Here is a 19,766-nt window from a genome sequence, read left to right on the forward strand (position 1 = left end):
TGGTCTTGAGCTCAGAACAATGTATAGTCTTGGAAGCCCAGCTGGGGCTGGGTCTCAGGGTGGCCCGTGGAAGGATGTAGACATAGAATTTTAGGGAGGGAGGGGAAACAGATCCTGGAGAGCCTTCTAGGGGGTGGCCCTGCTGTGGCAGCAAGGTCTCAGGAAACAGATTTTGAAGGGTTTATCACTCAAGGTTGGGGCAGGGGAGGTTACCAATATTACTTCTGGGATAATCCCTGAGCCAGGAAAGAAATGCTGGCCTAGCAGTTTCTCCTGCAATCCGTGCCCCGGGCTGCTTGCTGGGCTGGCTGAGGGTGGTAGCATGTCCCAGGTAAGAAGGGTTACTGAGGGTAAGGCATAGGAGGCTGGGCAATTCTCTCCTAACTTACGATACTCAGGAAATGCTGAATTCTGTGTTTTTAAAAACTCCAGAGACCAGAGCCCTGACGGGTTGTCTCGGATGGCTAGAGTATCATCTTGATATGCAAAGGTTGCAGGTTCGATCCCCAGACAGGGCACATACAGGAACAGATCAATGTCGCTTCCTCTCCCGCTCCCCCTCTCTCAAGTCTATAAATAAACTAAAAAATGAAAAGCTGTGGAGACAATGGAGCAGGAAGGTGAAGCGGAAAGGGAGGACCCCGCAGTTCCGCCCTGGCAGGAGCCCCAGGCACCCTGAGCAGCTCCCGCTCTGTCCTCCTGTCTTTGCACAAACAGCAGCCAGTCTGGTCCTTTTGTCCCTGACATTTTGCCCAGAGCAACCCACTTCCCTGGGGGCTTGTCCTGATCAGGCCCAGCAGGGGAGAACCCAAGGCCATCACAACATGCCTTCAAGACAATTGGCCGCTCCATCACCAGAGTTTTTAAAATTGTTTTGGCTGGGAAATGCCAGCAAAGCCGGGCCTTTCAAAGACTCCTGTGGTGAAGGAGCTCCTTGGACAGGGAGTGGCCCTGGAAACGGCGGCAAGGGTCTGGACTGGCCGCTGTGCTTTTGTGACGTCAGTGACTCTGCCCCAGTTACCGTTGACGTTTGGTTTCCTCCTGCTTCTTCACCACTTCTTTCACTAAGCAGCCGTGTGTGAAGCCCTTTGCAGCATATAGAAGTTTCTTCATAAGCATTATTCTTCATGAGGTTTTTGAGGAAAGAGGAAAAGGCACCATGAGTTTTTCAAAGGCGGGGAAACTGTGGCTGGGAAAGTTACATGGCTGGCCCGAGCAGACCAGTGCCAGCCAGGATTTGCTCCCAGATACAGTGCTCATCAAGCTAGCTCTTAGAGGCCTACTTCACCAAAAGCTCGTTATTTTCACCCAGGTATGGCAATGGCGAAGAGATACAGTTACCAGCGTGGTTTCTGTGACAGGTGATTGTGCGTAGATGTTTGGGACTGACACCACCTCACCTCCCTGCTTTCTGCTTTGTCTCCTGAGTACTTACAAGCAAATAAATGATTAAACAAGTTTGGACTTCAGACCAACTTCTCCCTTGTGCCCGAAAGCAAGAAGAAGTAGCCAGACTCTTCCCATATTTGCCCTTTAATTACCCCTTATAAGCAGTTTTCCTTCTCTGGCCCCAGGTACAACTAAGGGCAATGTTTCATGTATTTTTTAAACTTAAGTATTTTCCAGTTTTTTAACACTGGGACAAAGACTCAGAGATTATTTGACCCCAGCCCTTGCCCTTTAGGGGCTAATAGGCTATTTCGGGGAGATGTATCTGCTCATTTATTCATCCATTCATTCATTGATACATCCATGCATCCATCCATCTGTCCACACACCCATCCATCCATGCATATATGCATCCATGTATCCATCTATGTATCCATGTATCCATCCATGCTTCTATGCATCCATTCATCATCCATCCATCCATCCATCCATCCATCCATCCAAAAGCAATTTAGTAAGCACTAAGTTGTTTTGTTGCAATAGTATAAACAAAGTTTCCACCTTATAGAAGTTCTCTTTTATTAGAGGCATAAACAAAGTTAGCTCATTGATAGAAAATATAATAATAGTAGGGGGAAGTAACTACTATAAAAAAGTTAAAGCAAGGAAAAGAGATAGGGTTCCTGTGACAGAGATAAGGGTGAGGGCTCTATCCCAAAGGGGCCAAGAGAAGCCTTCACTGACAGGCTCTGTGTAGGTGGTAGACCAGCACTCCCTGGCCCACCCCACACCAAACTCCCTTTCCACACCCATGTATTTAAGAAGTCACCTCACTTGGGAAGCCCCCTGCCTGGATGAAAGTTATTTTGCATGTGTTAAGCAATGGCTCCTCAGTAGCCTCCACCTTGCTCTCAAGTCTTAGCCCTCCTTTCTGTCTCAGAGGGCTGAGTTATTGGCATGGTGGTTTATGGTTATGGCACAGTATTAGGGATCTCTCCATGGACACTTTGAGTCTGTGACACCTTACCCAGAGAAAACAGCCCGAACAAAGGACACAGGCTTTGTATATCATCAACTCTTGGAACAGACTGAGCATTTCAGGATCAATGCAGCAGCCTGCAGCAGGCAGACTTTGGGTTCTGGAAGCAAACATATGCCCGGCCACTAAAGGACTTTGCAACATTAGGCAAGGCCGCCTCTTAGAAGCTCGCATTCTTGTCTGTGAAGAATGCCTTGCTTATGTGGCTTTTGTGGTCACCTCTTTCAAAGGGTGTATGTGAGGACCTGGGAGTGTCCCGCATGCTTCTTTAGCTCATAAGGGGGCAGGGCCAAGGCAAGGATAGAAGTTCTCTGATTTTTTTTTCTCTTGACGTGTTTTTCCTCTGCCCAAATTTTTAACATCCCCTTTTATTGCCTGTAGGCTGTGCTCTAGCCGTGGGCTTGAATCTCTTTGTGCACTCATTCCTTTAATTCCTGTAATAGCCTCATTCTCTGAAGACCGTTGCCTTCAACTTTCTGCTGAAAATGCTGGTGCTGGGTACAACATGGTGACCCACCCGCACCAGGGGTCAGTGCCAGCATCAGCACTGGAACCCAGGGCTGTCATCTCCAGAGCCCACATTGTCAACCGTTATGCTGTTTAGTTGGTTTTCTAGTCTTCCTGTCAGATGTTGGGAATGAGTTTACTTGATTGGATGGGCCAGCCCACTCCCTCACCTTTGAACTTGACTGTAATTGAAATTGTAAGAAAGTCCTTTTTATTGCCTCTTCCTTTCTGTTTTGCACTTAGAAGCTATTAGAATCTCTGCTTTGTATGCTCTTTCCCTCCAGCATAGGGCTTATTGAACTGTGCATTGCAGTAATTACCTGCTAACTTATCTACTTCCTCAAACTAGCTTTAAATTCTTCCAAGCCTTATCTATGTGTTCCTAAATCCAGACAGAAGGCTTGGCCCAAGGTTGAGGCCTAACAATGCAGCCCGTCACGACCCGGTTTTGAACACGTTCTATGGGTCAAGGGCTGTGTGATGCATTTTATATGCATCATCTTATGTAATCCTTACAGCAGTCCTTTTTGGTGAATTGGTATGATTTCCATGTTAGACCTGTGAAAACTGAGGCTCCTAGGGTGAGTTTTCCAAGGTCACACCTCTGGGTGGCAGAGCAGAACGTAAAATTGCATCTGTCTGCTTCCAGGCATGCCCGGAACTGGGCAAATGAATAAATCAATAAATGAGGGCAAGGCTGTTCCCTGGTCATCTGGGTTCATCTGTTTATCTTCATGACTCAAAGAGTAGGAAGACAATCAATTCTATCCAAGATGCTTTCTTCCACCCTCTCCATTCATCCAGCCATCCTTAAGAGTGGGATTGGAGGCAGAACTCGGAGAGGCCACCTGAGGATATGGAGCAGGATACTGATTTGTGCTAAATGGCTCATGTGAATTATCTGCAGCTCTCTCCCGCACAAATGGAGAATTGCCAAACGGATGTAGGTATATTTCAGTCACCTGCCTTCAGAGAGGCATTAATTCATTACCTCCTTCAACAGGCAATTGAGGATCTACTATATACCATGGACCATGCAAATACGTTAAGAAATAAATGAAACCCTGTCCTACCCTTCATTGCCTGTCAGTGTAGAAATGTAGTCAATGCATAACAAGAGCTATCGTCAGACACTGGGCTACACCGTAGGTACACAGAGTTGCTTAAGGCTGTTCTCCAGGGGCACTCAGGGTGATGGGAGGGTAGTTGACAGACAGAAGCATTAATTGCTGAGGGGCCTGACAGGTAGTTCCTTAGCCCAGCCTGGGAAAGCAGGGATAAGAAAGGCTTGTTGAAAACTCATGACCCAAGAGCTGAGGTTGAAAGGATTGGACAGAGAAGAGAGGGGAGGCACTCCAGGCGGAGTGAGCTTTCAGGGCAGAAGCACGGATGATGCATGCCATGGCATGAGGGATACAGGACATTTAACTGCCGTAAGTACATGCATGTACACCTGTAATTACTAGGCATCCGTTCAAAAGTCTTTCCACGTTTGCCTTGGCCTGTCTCACCTGGAGTATTGGAGCCAGGGAGCTGGACTGACTGCTGAAATCCATCCAGTCTCCACTCCTCACCTCGAGGAGGGGAAGGAACATGGTCAAGGAGGAGAACAGCAGGAGTAAAGATGAGAATGAAGCTAGTAACTGCAGACTATCTCGTACTGCAGTACAGGCATCCGTGGCCTTACCATTACTTTCGATGTCAATTTTTTTCAGGAAGCAGGGTCTTACATCAAGAAGGAAGCTAATACATCCTGTGAGACCCACCACTTGTAAGCCATGACTCTAAATGTGTTCTATAACGCAGCCTCATGTCATCGTCCCCAACCTCTCAGTCTGGGGTTAGGAACCCAGTCGTCTCAGTCTGGGGTTAGGAACCCAGTCGTCTCAGTCTGGGGTTAGGAACCCAATCGTCTCAGTCTGGGGTTAGGAACCCAGTCGTCTCAGTCTGGGGTTAGGGACCCAACCCTCTCAGTCTGGGGTTAGGAACCCAATCGTCTCAGTCTGGGGTTAGGAACCCAGTCATCTCAGTCTGGGGTTAGGGACCCAATCGTCTCAGTCTGGGGTTAGGGACCCAATCGTCTCAGTCTGGGGTTAGGAACCCAGTCGTCTCAGTCTGTTGTTAGGAACCCAATTCACAGATAAGAGAAGCAAGGAAATTGGCGAGGAACCCAAGGTCACACAATAGAAACATAGTATAGCAGTGACTCAAATCCAGGTCTGTCTGACTCATGGGCAAAGGCTGGTGTCTTAATGTTCATTAGCTTTCCTCTTGACAAATCACTCCTGGATTCAGAATGATCTCCCTGGATTTGGTACCCATTCGGATTTGAGCTACAGATGATTAAGGAAGATTGATCTGGGTGGGGAATGAATATGTTCCCAAGAACCACTGAGTTTTCACTTATTTCCTTGGCATTATCTTGGGAAATAAAATAGTGTCTCTAATAGATACATTATAAGTAGATGATTACTTTAAAAGAAAAATGTTTCATGTTCTATAATGGGACCTACTTAAGTAAGTTACCCGTTGTCTGTCTAGAGGCAGAGAGATAACTGTAGCTAAATATAGCTCACTACAGACCTGCAGAAATAGGTGTGAGCATATTTTTACATGTGTGACTATATACGTACATATACTGCATGTGTGCCAATCTTTATCTGTTGTTCTATATTTATGTTCTCCTAATTATTCATATATGCAAACTTATCTACTCATTTATTATGTACTAGGGTCTTTCATAACCTTCTGGGAGCTTCCTCAGAAAAAAAATTAACAAAGAGTAAGACTCCTTTTTTTAATTTATTTTTTTGACAGAGACAGAGAGAGGGACTGATAGGGACAGACAGGAAGAAAGGGAGAGATGAGAAGCATCAATACTTCGTTGCAGCTCCTTTGTCTCTTTAGTTGTTCATTGATTGCTTTCTCATATGTGCCTTGACTGGGGGGGGGGGGTTACAGAAGAACGAGTGACCTCTTGCTCAAGCGAGTCACCGTTAGGCTGAAGCCAGCGACCTCATGCTCAAGCCAGCGACCCTGAGCTGAAGCTGGTGAGCCTGCGCTAAAGCCAGATGAGCCCGTACTTAATCCAGCGACCTTAGGTTTTGAACCTGGGTCCTCTGTGTCCCAGTTCAGCCCTCTATCCACTGCACCACTGCCTGGTCATGCGATTTAGACTTTTCTAATCCAGGGATAGAATCCACACCTTAGTGTCATTGTTGGTCTCCCTCCTCCCTCCCCCTTGCCTGCCAGTCAAAAGCCACGCCTTCCCATCCTGTGGTGTATATTTTATTTCTATTCTATTAGCTAACTACCCACTTCAACTGCCCGAATTTCAAGTCTCAGCATCTTGCTCTGTACTATAGACATTAGATAATTCTTTATTGTATGTGATTATCCTGTGCATGTAGGATGCTTATAGGGTTCCTGGGCTCTACCTACTAAATGCCCTCTCCCTAGTTTGACTAGGCAAGCCCGGGGTTTTGAACTGGCGACCTCAGCATTCCAGGTCAACACTTTACCTATTGTGCCACCACAGGTCAGGTTCTCCCTAGTTTGACAAGCAAGAATGTCTCTATTACCAAATGTTCCCTGGAGGGGGACAAAATTACCCCCAGTGAAGAACTGCTATCCTACACCATTACCAGCTACCGTGACTAGCCCCCTGTGTGCAATCTCATCAGCACACACATTTGATGTGATCTTGATACCCTATTGCTTGAAAAAAATGTATCTCTGAATCCTTTCTGCATAAAGACAATTTGTGCCGGTTGCAACGTAGTTCTGACCCGTGTCGTCATCCTGTTCTCCTGCAGCTCCCTCAGGGCCCGGTGTACATCTCCAGTCCTCGAGAGAGCCTCATGTTTCCTGGAAACCGCCCCAAAGCAAGGCCTTGTCCCACAGGGCTGCCACCTTGTTGTGTGCTCTCTGCAAAGTGTGTCCTCCGAGCCCCCACTTTGTCATCTATACAGTGGGTATAGTCTAACCCAGGGGTTGGGAACCTATGGCTCACGAGCCAGATGTGGCTCTTTTGATGGCTGCATCTGGCTCACAGACAAATCTTTAATCAAAAAAATAATAACATTAAAAATGTAAAACATTCTCATGTATTACAATTCATTCATTTCCTACCGCTCATGTTCATGGTTGCGGGTGGCTGGAGCCCATCACAGCTGTCTTCCGGGACAACACCAAATTTTTATCAGATAATGCATAACTTACACAGGTCATTGTGAGGTCAGGAAGTAAACTTCCCTCCTTTTAATCAAGTAGTCAGCTAGCTAATTGCAGAAACCCTTTTGACGAAGAAGATGGCTAAAAGAAAAATGAGAATCATACTTTTCAGCAAGAATGGACAGAGGAATTTGCCTTTGTGGAAAGAGCAGGTTCTGCAGTGTGTCTAATATGCAATGATAAAATTGCATTGATGAAATGGTCAAATATAAAGCAACCCTTCGACACACGCCATACTACATTTGCATGGAAATATCCAGCAGGGGACAGCAGGAAGAAAGCATGTCAAGAGCTACTGTGCAGAGTGCAAGCTAGTCAGCAGCAACTCCATGTTTGGACTCAACAAGGTGACTGGAATTTGACTAGCTTTGCTGGTGCTTTAGCAATTATGAGAAATGGAAAGCCATTCACAGATGCGGAGTATGCCAAAACATTCATGCTTGATGTTGCCAATGAACTTTTTGACGACTTTTTGGATAAAGACAAGATAATCAAATGAATAAAAGACATGCTGCTGTCAGCAAGAACTGTTCATGATCATACCATCATGATAGCAAATCAAACTGAGACAACACAAGTGACGGACATAAATGCAGTACCATTCTTTTCTCTCGCTTTGGATGAGTCAACTGATGTAAGCCATTTATCCCAGTTCAGCATGATTGCAAGGTATGCTGTTGGTGACACACTACATGAGGAAAGTCTTGCTGTTTTGCCTATGAAAGAGTCAACAAGAGGGGAGGATTTATTCAAGTCTTTCACTGAGTTCACTAAAGAAAAAAATCTACCAATGGATAAACTTATTTCGGTGTGTACTGATGGTGCTCTGTGCATGGTGGGGAAAAACAGAGGATTCGTAGCGCTTCTTTGTGATCATAAAAAGAGACCCATTCTAAGTTTTCACTGCATCCTACATCAGGAGGCACTTTGTGCTCAGATGTGTGGCGAGCAGCTTGGTGAAGTGATGTTGCTGGTCAATCAGGTGGTCAACTTTATTGTTGCCTGAGCTTTAAATGATCGCTAGTTTAAAACACTTGGGGTTTTGAATCTGGGTCTTGGGTTTCGAATCTGGGTCTTCTGCATCCCAGTCTGATGCTCTATCCACTATGACACCGCTTGGTCTGGCTGGATTACTTTCTTACTAATCCTTCCAGTGTAAACATAGATTGAGACCTGCCAGGAGACTTCCCAAAAAGCTTGGAGGCCCAGCCCCTTTCCCTACAAGCTCTGTGACTCTGCAGATGGCCTAGGGACACCCAGTGGATCCCTAGTCCCTCATTCTCCTGGGGCTGGCTGTCGTGGGGACCCGACACAAGTGGCGAGAAGAGGAGGACATTACTTGGGAGAATATGCATGTTCACAGCTCTGAGGATTAAAGGCCCGTGTTCTTATCACTGCTGAACAGAGCATTATAAATCCAGCCTTAGAATACCAAATCCCCATGCAGCCCGGCCGTTGCGAGGGAATATTAAAAAGGCCGGAGACAGAAATAATCAGTTTCCAAATGACACATTGTCAAATAAAGCATTTCTCACATTATCCCTCTCTTCCCTTTCTCCGGCGCCTTCTCCCAGGCCTGGGTATTTTAACATGAAAAATAGATTAAAATGAGCCCAGACTGAATGCAGTTCTGACTTTTCAGAAGGCTCGCTCAGTGGGGTAACCTGGGGGTGCTTTTTGTTTTTCACCTCAATATATTTTTCCATGTTGTATATTGTAGGTCTGCAAAGCAGCTGGAGGCTCTAGCACCAGGATAAAGGCAGAGCAGCACAGACGGGCCGTGCACGGTGGCGTTTGGTCCCCCGTGCCTGCAGGGGTCGGGGCTGGTACAGGGACGGCAGAGTTGACATTCCTACGTCTCGTCTGGGCAGGAGTCTAGGCATCTGGATGTTTATTAAGCACCTCGTCTGGGCTGAGCCCTGCATCTGGGGCTGGGTATGTGGTAGGATATATGGCAGCTCAGGGCCCACTGGGAGAATATGGTCAACCAGATGACTGGATTGAGGGTGAGCAGCCAGATTACTGACAGCCATGGAGCTGGAGAGGAGAGGCACCAACTTGGAGAGGCAGCAGCGTCCCCCGGGGGAGAAGTCCCCAAGCCGAGATGGCTGGGTGGGTAGAGATGAAGAGGAGGACGGTGTATCAGTTTCCAGGGCTGCCCATTACAACTTGCCACAAATCTGGGGGCTGAGAATGACAGAAGTTTGCTCTGTCATGGTTCAGGAGGCCAGAAGTCCAAAATCAAGATGTCACCCAGGTTTGTTCATTCTGGAAGCCCCGAGGGGAAGTGTGCCCCATGCTTCCCAATGGCTTCTGATGGTGACCAGCAGTCCTTGGTGTCCCTTGTCTTGTAGATGCATCACTCCCATCCCTGTCTCCATCCTCACATGGCCTTCTTTGTGTGTGTGTGTGTGTGTGTGTGTGTGTGTGTGTGTGTGTGTGTGTATGTGTGTTTCCTCTTATAAGGACATCGGTTAACTGGATGAGCGGCCCACCCAATTTAGTATGACTTCCTTTTAACCAGGGGCCACTGCAGAGACCCTTTTTCTAAATGAGATCACATTCGGGGGTTCTGGATGGATATGCATTTTGGGGGCCGTTATTCCAACCACCACGGGGAGTGACGGGCTCGGGGCTGCAGGAGCCGCTAATGTGGAAGAAGTCAGAGCGTCACACTTGGGCGGATGCTAATCGCTCATTGTGGCTCTGGGACAGAGAAGGTAGATGTTGGGCTTGAGAAGGAAGCAGGTGTCCTGTCCTGAAGGGCCTTGGATGCCAGCCTAGGGTTCTGGACATTATTCTGAGGGCCCTGGAGAGCTGGGAACAGGTTTTAAGCGCGTGCGTGTGTGTGTGTGTGTGTGTGTGTGTGTGTGAGAGAGAGAGAGAGATTTTGTTTTATGCTAGAGGAATAGAGAGGCTGTAATGATGAGGCTGGTATTGTGGACTTTTGGGATACCAGACCTTTTATTGTCTTCTTTAATCCTTAGCATGACCTGTCACATTGGGAGCAGTCGGCACATTTTATAGGTGAGCCGGTTGCAACCCAAGGAGGTAACGTGCTGTAGCCAGTTTGTCACACACACAGCCAGCAGGAGGCAGGGAAACAAAGATCCCCATGCTGGCCTCTGTGCCCGGACTCCTGGCTTCCCCATCACACCCCTCTGCCCCTGATGTCACACACACGCCCCCTTGTCCGTCTCCATGGGGTGGGGGTGTCTGAGACTCAGTGTGAGGAACAGAACTAGCTCCTGCTCAGAAAGGCTCAGGAGGACTGGGGACACACGCCTTCCTTCTCCCGTCTGTTTCCGCTTTGTGCCCGCAGCTGAGTGAAACCCTCGGACCCATAGGAAGGGGACGCTCATCACTCCGACCCTGGGCTGCTTGCAGCCTTGCAGAAACCGGGCCCTAACTCACAGCCTGGCCCTTTTTTATTTCTGGAACTCGCTGCTGCTTCTCCAGCACAGTCCACATGGAATTTTGCCTGAGGTCGTCTCCGAGGCCTGCAGAGCCTCCGCTTGCCTCTCCTTGAGCCTGATCCTCTTAGTAGCTCGCTTTCTCAAAATTCGCAGCCCTCTCCCTGCGTCCTCGGCTCCCTGTTCCACCCTCCTCCGCTCCTTGCTTGCCCTGTAGCGATTCTCTCCCTGCGGGGCCTGTGCTTGCTTCTGGCTGCAGACTGCACAGACTCCATGGCGGGGCACTCTGACCCCACTCACCTCTCCGGTGGCAGCTCTGCTCCTCCGTCAGCCTGTCCGTGGTGGTGGTGGTGGCGGCGGTGGCGGTGGTGGTGGTGGAGGAGGAAGCCCACACCGAAGTGGGGGACGGCCCTGTGGGAATGGAGCAGCACAGTGGCCTGGACCAATCCAGGTGGATGCAGATGACAATTTCTTTGTCATCCTGAGTGACTCATCTGCTTCCTTTGGATAAAATGCCCCACTAAGACCGGGCCAGCCGAGTGGTTCCCTTGAGCTCTTTTGCTTTTGCCTGGCATTGTCCAGTGGGTAAGGGTCGTCCAAGCAGTGTTCAGGGTCGATTTGCACCTCAACCCTGCTGGGTAGCCCGGACGAGGGTTTATCACCTGTTGACCATGCGCCGGGCACTCCACCTCCATGAGCTCCCTTCTAAATTCTCTCTGTAAGGACATTTCTGACCCAGTTTTATGGATAAGAATATTATGATTCAGAGAGATTCGGTCCATTGCCCAAGATTCCTCGGCTTGTATGGGGCAGCGTGAGAGTTTAAGGGAGTCTTTCTGACCCCCAGCCTTTTTCTCTAGTTGTGTGCTATCCTAGTCCAAACATTGCCAAGTCCAATCTACAGATGAGTACACTGAGGCTCCACTGGGGAAGCTGGGAGAAGCGAGTCAGCCTGAAGCCGACCCGGACTGCAGGGGTGATGAGGGAGGGTTTGGAGGACACAGTGGGTCAGGGAGGGACTGTGGTTGGCAGGTGGACTGTGTGGTAAGGCCTCATGTTTCCCCGGTCAGTGTAGTCCTGGGGTCTGACCCCAGGGTCAAACACCCATAGTTGGGGTGTGCAGAAGTGTGTGGGGGTGCAGGGCTCTGGGCCAGGCAGGGCCTGACCTTTACAGTGAGTGAGATCCCCCAAGGTGAGAAGAGAGGGGGCCGGGTCAGTCCAGGAGAATTCCCTATGGGCATCTGTGAACCAGAATTAAAAGCTTCTGTGAGTAGGTGGCCTCAAGATGTGCCCTTAGAAGCCTGGATTTGAAAGTGACCTTTTTTTCCTCCCCAGGATCCCCTCTCTAGTCATGCACCCTTTCATCTTCCCGTGTTTTCCTCCCCCACCCTTGGTGTCTGTCTGTGAGCCACTGTGCTGTAAAGAGCTGGGTTCAAATCCCTGCGCTACCATATCCTGGCCTTTTGCACCAGTTGGAACTGGGATCAAATCCTGTATGATTTCAACCAAGTAGCTTAGCCTCTCTGAACCACCTTTTTCTCATTTTATTTGCACAATAGAAACTTATGTTCTATTATCACACATGATTCTCTTTACATCTTGAAGATGAAGTAAAGGAAGGAGCAGCCTTGCTATTGTTTTCACCATGTGTTAGTGTTCTCCCTGCCTCCTCTCTCTCTCCTCTCTTACCTTACCTTCTCACTCCTCCTCACGCCCCCCACGTCTCCTTCCTTTCTTATCTTTGATGTTGAAAACCTCACAACCAATACCATGTCACACATGACTTCTAGATGCAGGGAACAGTCAGATGTTCAGTGGAGGGAAAAGGGTCTGTTCCTGTTTTCTTAGGGCTCCAGAGATGATACACCATACGCACATTTTATGTCTTTCGACTGATTACACACACGCACATATACATAAAAACATATATGTATAGCTCTGTTTGGTTTGAGTATCTGTTTTTAAGTTCTGACCACCAGAGAAGCCTCCCTGGGAATCCTGCAGCAGCTGACAGACAAAGTCAAGGCAGGGCTGTTAGTCATAGCTGCCACCTGGCCACCCGTTAGCCCGCTTACCCCCACCCCACCCCCACTCCTCACCCCTATGCCGGTGATGAATTCTAGCCTAGTGAGCGGAGGGCCTTGTGGGAATACCCTGATAGATTTCCCATGCGGCCGGCAGGAGAGCGGGGCCGTTTTAGCGAATAATGTTCTTCTTGGCCTAAGCGGGTCTTCTGAGCAGCAGTCACCTTTTCCCCCACCCCAGGAGAATGTATTCAGGGTGGATATCCGCAATCTCTATTAGATGTTATATGTGTCATTATTAGAAACTGTCCTTGCCTTCAATGAGATCATAGTCAAGGAAGAGCAGTCAGCCACGTGGGTGTGGTTGAAAGCAGAGAGGCTTTAGGGCTCAAACCCAAAACCAAGCACACACACAGGCGCGCGCACACACACAGACACACACACACACAGACACACACAGACAGACACACACACACAGTCACACACATACAAGCGCGCACACACACAGGCACACACACAGACACACACACAGAGACACACACAGACACACACACACACAGACATACACACACACACACAGACACACACACACAAGAGGAGATTCAGGTCTCACTCTGCTGCTCACCAGCTGAGTTTGGAATTGATTTCATTGTTTTCCTCCCCAGCACAGCAGAGGGTGATCCCCTACAATGGGAGGGATTACGCAGCAGGGGGTTAGCGAGGCGGCCTCCAGGCTCTGGACATAAAGCCCAGGTATAACCAAGAAGAGCTGGATAACTGAGAAGGCCTACCCCCTTTGTGGGAGCTGTGCCTGGTGAAGGAGGGGAGGTCAGCAGATGCAGACCTCCCCGCTCAAGCCCTGGCCGGGCGCTGCGGGAAACAGAGACAAGCTTTGCAAGCGCCCCTACCCTGTAGGCGAGCTCACAGAGCGGAATATTTCATGCATCCCATGGATCACGTAAGATATGTAATAATGTAAACACGTTAGCATATTCCAATTTAATGTATGGTATACAGGCCCAATCTAATACTTACTCCTTGGTTGTATTACAGGAAAATACACGCTAGTTTGCCTTAAACTTCAGATTAAAGGAGCCCTAGAGAGGTAGATCTATTTTTTTTCTTTCATTCATTGAACAAATATTTATGAAGCCTCTGCTTTGTCCCAGGCCCCCTGTTGGGAATCAGACATGAAAAGATAGTGTTTCTGATAACGAAGCAAGTAGAAGCTCTGCAGAAGTTGTATTTGACTTCATAATGCTCTGATATGTGCAGCAGGGTGGAAGAAAGATGATCTCTTGATCCTGCCACAGACTCGGTCTAGAAAAGAGAAAGCGGGGCTGAGAGAATGTAAGCAAATGTCCTGGGGCCGTTCAACTGGTTGGTGGCCGTGGCTGTGTCAGGGCACAGACATGCGCTTGTGTGATGCCGCGGCCCTGACTGTCCCCAAACACTTAGCAGTCTGCACTGCTCTGGCGTGACCGTCATCCATCCTGTTTGCACCTTAGGTCAACCTTATGAAGAAAGGAGGGCAGGGATCTTCCTCACCTGTAGACGTGCGGAAGGCAAGGCTCAGAGAAGCCAAGTCCTTCGCCCAAGGTCACCGCTCGTTGGCGAGAAAGCCAGGTTGGGAAACAGTGTCTCTCTGGCTTCCCAGCAGTGCCTGGTGGTTCTGAGGGCGTTATGCGCCGAACCCAGGGATTCGGGCTGAGTGTGGTGAACAAGAAAAGTCCCCTGTGGTGTCCTTGCCCAAAGAACAGAAGCCCACTTGCTGTCCTTCTTCTTTCCTGCCCCAGGGTGGCCTCATCGCTCTGCTGCTGTTGCTGCTGGTGTTCACGGTGGCGCTGTACGCCCAGCGGCGCTGGCAGAAGCGGCGCCGCGTCCCCCAGAAGAGCGCCAGCACGGAAGCCACCCACGAGATCCACTACATCCCGTCTGTGCTGCTGGGGCCGCAGGCCCGGGAAACCTTCCGCGCCTCCCGGCTGCAGGCCCACAATTCCGTGATCGGCGTGCCCATCCGCGAGACCCCCATCCTGGATGACTACGACTACGAGGAGGACGAGGACCCTCCTCGGCGGGCCAATCACATCTCCAGCGAGGACGAGTTTGGCAGCCAGGTGACCCACCCCCGGGACAGCCTGGGCCGGCCAGGGGAGGAGAAAGGGGACTTTGAGAAGAAAGGTGAGTCCTCCTTGTTGCATCCCCACCTTCCAGAGGGCATGTTGGGGGGCTGGGAAGAGGCGCAGGTGCTGGGTGGTCTGGGCTAACCCATTTTGGATTTATGGCCACAAACACCTATGTGGGGTCATCAGAATTTGTCTTCTCTGGTTCTTCAGTAGTAAAGGGAGAAAAGAGGAGAGAGCACGTGTTGCTGGAATTGGAGTTTGGAGGAGCATCAGAGGTGATGTGGTCCAGTATCTCTCGGATGTCTCTTGATTACTTCCCTTGCTGGCCTTCATCTCATTTCCAGACACTACAATGAGGACGTTTTTCCTGATAGTGACTCGAGAGGTGTTTCCCTGGCCCTCCGTGACTATGAATAAAGTAAACCTCATCCTCCTTGTCCGAGGCAGCTCTCGGGGAAGTTGACAACAATAAACAAAGGCACCCTGCCACTTCCGGAACTCAAGCTCCATACACAATCCCCGTGTTCTCAGCTCGTCTCACGGGAAGTGTTTCTCAGGCTTTTCTCGTTTTGCTCACTGTCCTGTCGATGGAGATTCTCGTTCTGTATTTCCTGGAGTGTCACAGCAGGGCGGACACTCCTCTTCCTCCAGGTGAGAGCGCGCCCCTGCTGAGCAGAGGGCACTGCCGCCTCCCTCTCTCTAGCTGTGGCGCTTCAGTTGCTGCAGGTGGAGATCGCAGTTATATTTGGCAGCTATCCCTGTCTCATCCTGGATTTTTTTTCTTCAAAGATTTTATTTATTGATTTTAGAGAGGGGAGAAAGAGAGAAAGGTGGGGAAAGAACAGGAAGCATCAACTCCTAGTAGTTGCTTCCTGTATGTGTCTTGACCGAACAAGTCCGGGGTTTCGAACCAGCGACCTCAGCATTCCAGGTTGACTCTTGATCCACTGCGCCGCCCCGGGTCAGGTTCATACTGGAATTTTTAATGACCAAAACCTGTCACTCTTTTTCACCTCTGCTGTCGTGGCAGAGCCACGTTCATTAGTCTGCTGGAGGGCAGTTAATGACTTGGACATTATTTTGCCTTTATCAAGTGTCTAGGACTCTGGCTTGTTTATAGATGGAGTCTGGCTACTTTTTTTAGACACACGTTCCAAGGGTGCTGTTCTGCGTTCTCGGCACACTGTCTCTGTGGTGCTGGCGATAATGATGGGTTGAAGGCATGGCCTGGTGACCTCAGTCCTGAGACTGACCTGCTCCTCTTGGTGCGCTAAGAGCAGCCCTCACTGCCGGGCCCAGCCCTGGAGCTTGGGACACTTGTCTCCTCTGCTCCTAAGATCTTTCCTCTCAGATGCATCTTTTTATGAACCCCCTTCTCTCTCTCTCTCTCTCTCTCTCTCTCTCTCTCTCTCACACACACACACATACACACATACACACACGTATATACACATGTACAAACACATACACGCATACACACACGCCTCCAACAAGTTCCACACGAGGGTAGCAAACATTAGGCAGGTCACTGACAACTTCCTAGTTTGACCTTTTCTTCTCACTCCCCTTCCCTTCTTCCATTCCCCAAACTGGAAGGCCCCACGCAGGGGCCGTGAAGAGTCTGCCTGCGGGGTCGGATGAGACAGAAATGAAGCTCACCATCCAGCTTCACGGGCTCTGTGACCCTGGACAAGTCACCCATGTCTCCCCCATGACGGGCACGGCACTATCATCTACCGTGCAGCGTGGTCTGGACATCCAGATGACACGTAGGCAGAGTGTTTGGTCGGCAGTGAGTGTGCAGCGCATGTTTCTGTTTCTGTTATCCGTGCCGTTGGTCCTCAAAGTTGTCACGCGGCGCCAGGCACCGTGACAGACCCTGCAATGGAAGGGAGGAAAGCAGAATCTCTGTCCTTAACACTGCAGTTGTCCTCCTGGGAGGACATGAGGGGACGGAAGCTGAAGCCTGAATGGTCCTGGGCCTCTGTGTCCCACGGTCAGGATGTGGCCGCGCTGAGGGAAGAGCCCCAGTCCCTGACAGCAAGCCTCAGCCTCCTGGCCAGAACCTCTGCTGTGGATGTCGTCATGCCCACACAGCATCCTGGGGATGGCCTGTGTCTCTGGGAGTTGGGGCCGTCAGGGCCGGTGATCCTTAATGAGAACATACACGGTCCTGAGAGTTCAGCCGTTGTGGATTTTAGCTGCCCGCAAAGCCTCTCGGAGCTGCTGTCATGCTGGACATGCGGGTAGGCACCTGACTGTCGTAGGATGGGGACAGCGCAGGGGACAGCATTGTGCTGCATCCACAGCATCCACAAGGCAAACTCTTGAGAGACAGGGGAAGGTGCTCTTGGCCTCTCCCCAATGGGGTGCTCCTTCCCTTGTGTTTGCCCTCCTGCATAACTCGATTCAGACAATAACAAAGCCAGGCCCTTATGTTCTGAAATCTCAACGCTGGCACTAAGAAGCACAAGAGAGAAATGCAAAGAGAGCGAGCGGCGGACGCGTGAGAAATGGGACCCAGTCCTCCTTGGGAGGGGCCCGGCAGAGTGGCGGCAAGCAGATTGGACTCGAACCCTGCTCTTCAGTTCCCTGGGCTGCCAGGCCTTGGGAAAATCTCTCAGCCACCCTGCAAACCTGTGCCTTCAATGCACCTGTTTTCCTCTGAGCAAAATAATTTTTTCAACCATTCCTCTGAGTAGACTTTCAAGTAAGTACAGTTTGGAATAAAACAAAGCACTTCATTCAGTCATGTATCCCAGCTGCCACGGGGGCAGGAGAGGATGGAAATGGAGGGTAATGCTTTTCCTGACTGCAGATAGGGTGCCGGGCCCCCTAAGCATGCGGACATGGCTGGTGGTGGCTGTTCTTGCATTAAGGCCCCTGACCACCCGGTACTCCGTGCCCAGACAGAAGAGTGACAATTACATGGCAGACCGCAGATCTACCAGCAACAGCTCAGGCCAAAATTGTGCCATGTTGCGTCACACGGCCCTTGAGAGAGAACCACGAAGCTCTTTCGTGGGGTGACCTGGGCACAGCCGTGCACTTTGTCCAGAGTGGCAGACATTCAGAGGCTGGGCAGTCCATGCGAAAGGAATCCTAAAGCCTGCTGAAATTACTGTACCTTGCCTAGGGGCTAATCCCACCTGTGCCTTAGAATTGCCCTCTAATACAAATGATAGAGGGGCTGTCTAGAGGGCCGAGGGAGGAAGTTTCATTACCAAGTAACAATTTATAAGGTTCTCAGCTCCTAGGTGGGTTTGACATTCAGATGTTACTCACCTGTGTGGCTATACCCTTTGTTCAATATTGAAGTTCTTCCGTGCCAGTTGGCAAATAGCTCACAGCCCTGAGCCCCACCCCCTCAGCCTCCCAGGGTCAGCCTGTCGCCTGGCAGCAGTCCCAACCCCTCCCGAAGGGCCTTCCTGATGTCCCTACTGAGCAGGACGAAGGTGGCTTCAGAATACCGCGCCAGTGTTATGGCTGGCATCCTGTCTGGCTAGTTAGTGCCTGTGCTTTTAGAAGTTCTCAGGTGTTGTGACTGTCACCCCGATAGCACCCTGGCAGTGAGAATCCAGTCGTGTCGACAGATGAGTGCTCAGCACTGTGTTTGGCACAGAACAGCCACCTGAAGCATTTTTATTCCCACTTTCCTTATTCGTCTTTAATACATGCTCTCCTGCCCTGAACAGTATGCACGGAAGCTCAAGGAGATCTGAATAACAGACGTATCACTTTATCAAGGGATAGGGGAGGGGATGGCTGAATGGAAACTGAGGTTTCTTTTTTTTAACTTATTGATTGTAGAGAGAGAGGAAGGGCGGAAGAGCAAAGAGAGAGAGCAAAACATCTCTTTGTTGTTCTACTTATTTATGCATTCCTTGGTTGAATTCTTCTATGTGCCCTTACTGAGGATCAAACCCGTGAACGTGGCACATCAGGATGTCATTCTAACCAACTGAGCTACCCAGCCAGGGCCATACGTTGGCATTTCTTAATTTTGTTTTATTATTGTGAAAGAAATGCATGCTCTTTGTAACAGAAGGAAGAAAGGGAAGGAGGAAGATGGAAGAGAAGGAGAGAAAGAAAGAAGGAAGGGAGGGAGGGAAGGAGGGAGGGAAGGAGGGAGGAAGAAAGGAAGGAAGGAAGGAAGGAAGGAAGGAAGGAAGGAAGGAAGGAAGGAAGGAAGGAAGGAAGGAAGGAAGGAAACAGAAACAAAAGAAAGAAAAGTTAGAAAAAGACCAGTGGGAGAAGAAAAGGAAGACGTCTGAGCTGTGTGAAGCAATAACTAAACGTCCTGCTTTGTCTCTCCATCCTGTCCCACTGACAGAGCACAAAGACTAATCCTTTATAATAGTTTGATTTATAGTCTCCCGGCACTTTCCAGTGTACACAGATATACACTGATGGGGCCACCTCGGCCACATACATCATCCCGAAGCAGATTGGTAGTTTACCAGACAGTGTGAGGAGCGCATCTCTCTGTGGCAGGCCTGCGTACCTATCTTATTTTGTTGAAAGCGACGGAGGATCTCTGGCATATGAATAAACAAAAGGCACCAGCATTTACTGCCCACTGCTGTTGATCATTGTCTCAGTTCTTTTGCAGTTACAGGACGTCCATAAACACCCTGTAACGACACATGCAGACACGCACGCACACATGCGTGCACGCATACGTCTTGCAAAGATGAGGCTGTTCCTGTAAGACAGACGCCTAGAAGCGTAATCTCTGCACCAAAGGGTGCGCAGGAGACACTGGTACTTACAAAGTGCATGTTTGTAATTTTGTTAAGTGCTGCCGTATTTATTCATTTTCAAAATTGGTCTTAGACTCTCAAGGGGAGGCAACCAACATACACCTTCAGCTGCTGAGCTGCCCAAACAACCTACCACCATGTCACATTGACTATTTATATATTATCATGGACCCCTGTGGCTTTTACCTATATATTTGCCATCTTTTATATGTGCAGTTTTCTCTTGATTTTTTTCTGCCTAATTAACATTGGTCCAAACTCTTCTGTTTATG

General features: G+C 49.5%; 1 protein-coding gene across 5 annotated transcripts in view; it reads left to right on the forward strand.

Annotated features, from left to right (window-relative positions):
* ASTN2 (astrotactin 2) overlaps window positions 1-19,766 on the forward strand; it is an 886,721-nt gene that overhangs the window by 181,753 nt on the left and 685,202 nt on the right. For all 5 annotated transcript variants that reach the window (XM_066256387.1, XM_066256389.1, XM_066256388.1 and 2 more), the window contains exon 3: window positions 14,402-14,786. In XM_066256387.1, coding sequence (XP_066112484.1) covers window positions 14,402-14,786 — 385 coding nt within the window. The remainder of the gene's footprint in view (window positions 1-14,401; window positions 14,787-19,766) is intronic.

The sequence above is a fragment of the Saccopteryx bilineata genome, chromosome 2, assembly GCF_036850765.1.
Source record: "Saccopteryx bilineata isolate mSacBil1 chromosome 2, mSacBil1_pri_phased_curated, whole genome shotgun sequence".
In the NCBI taxonomy this organism is placed as follows: Eukaryota; Metazoa; Chordata; class Mammalia; order Chiroptera; family Emballonuridae; genus Saccopteryx; species Saccopteryx bilineata.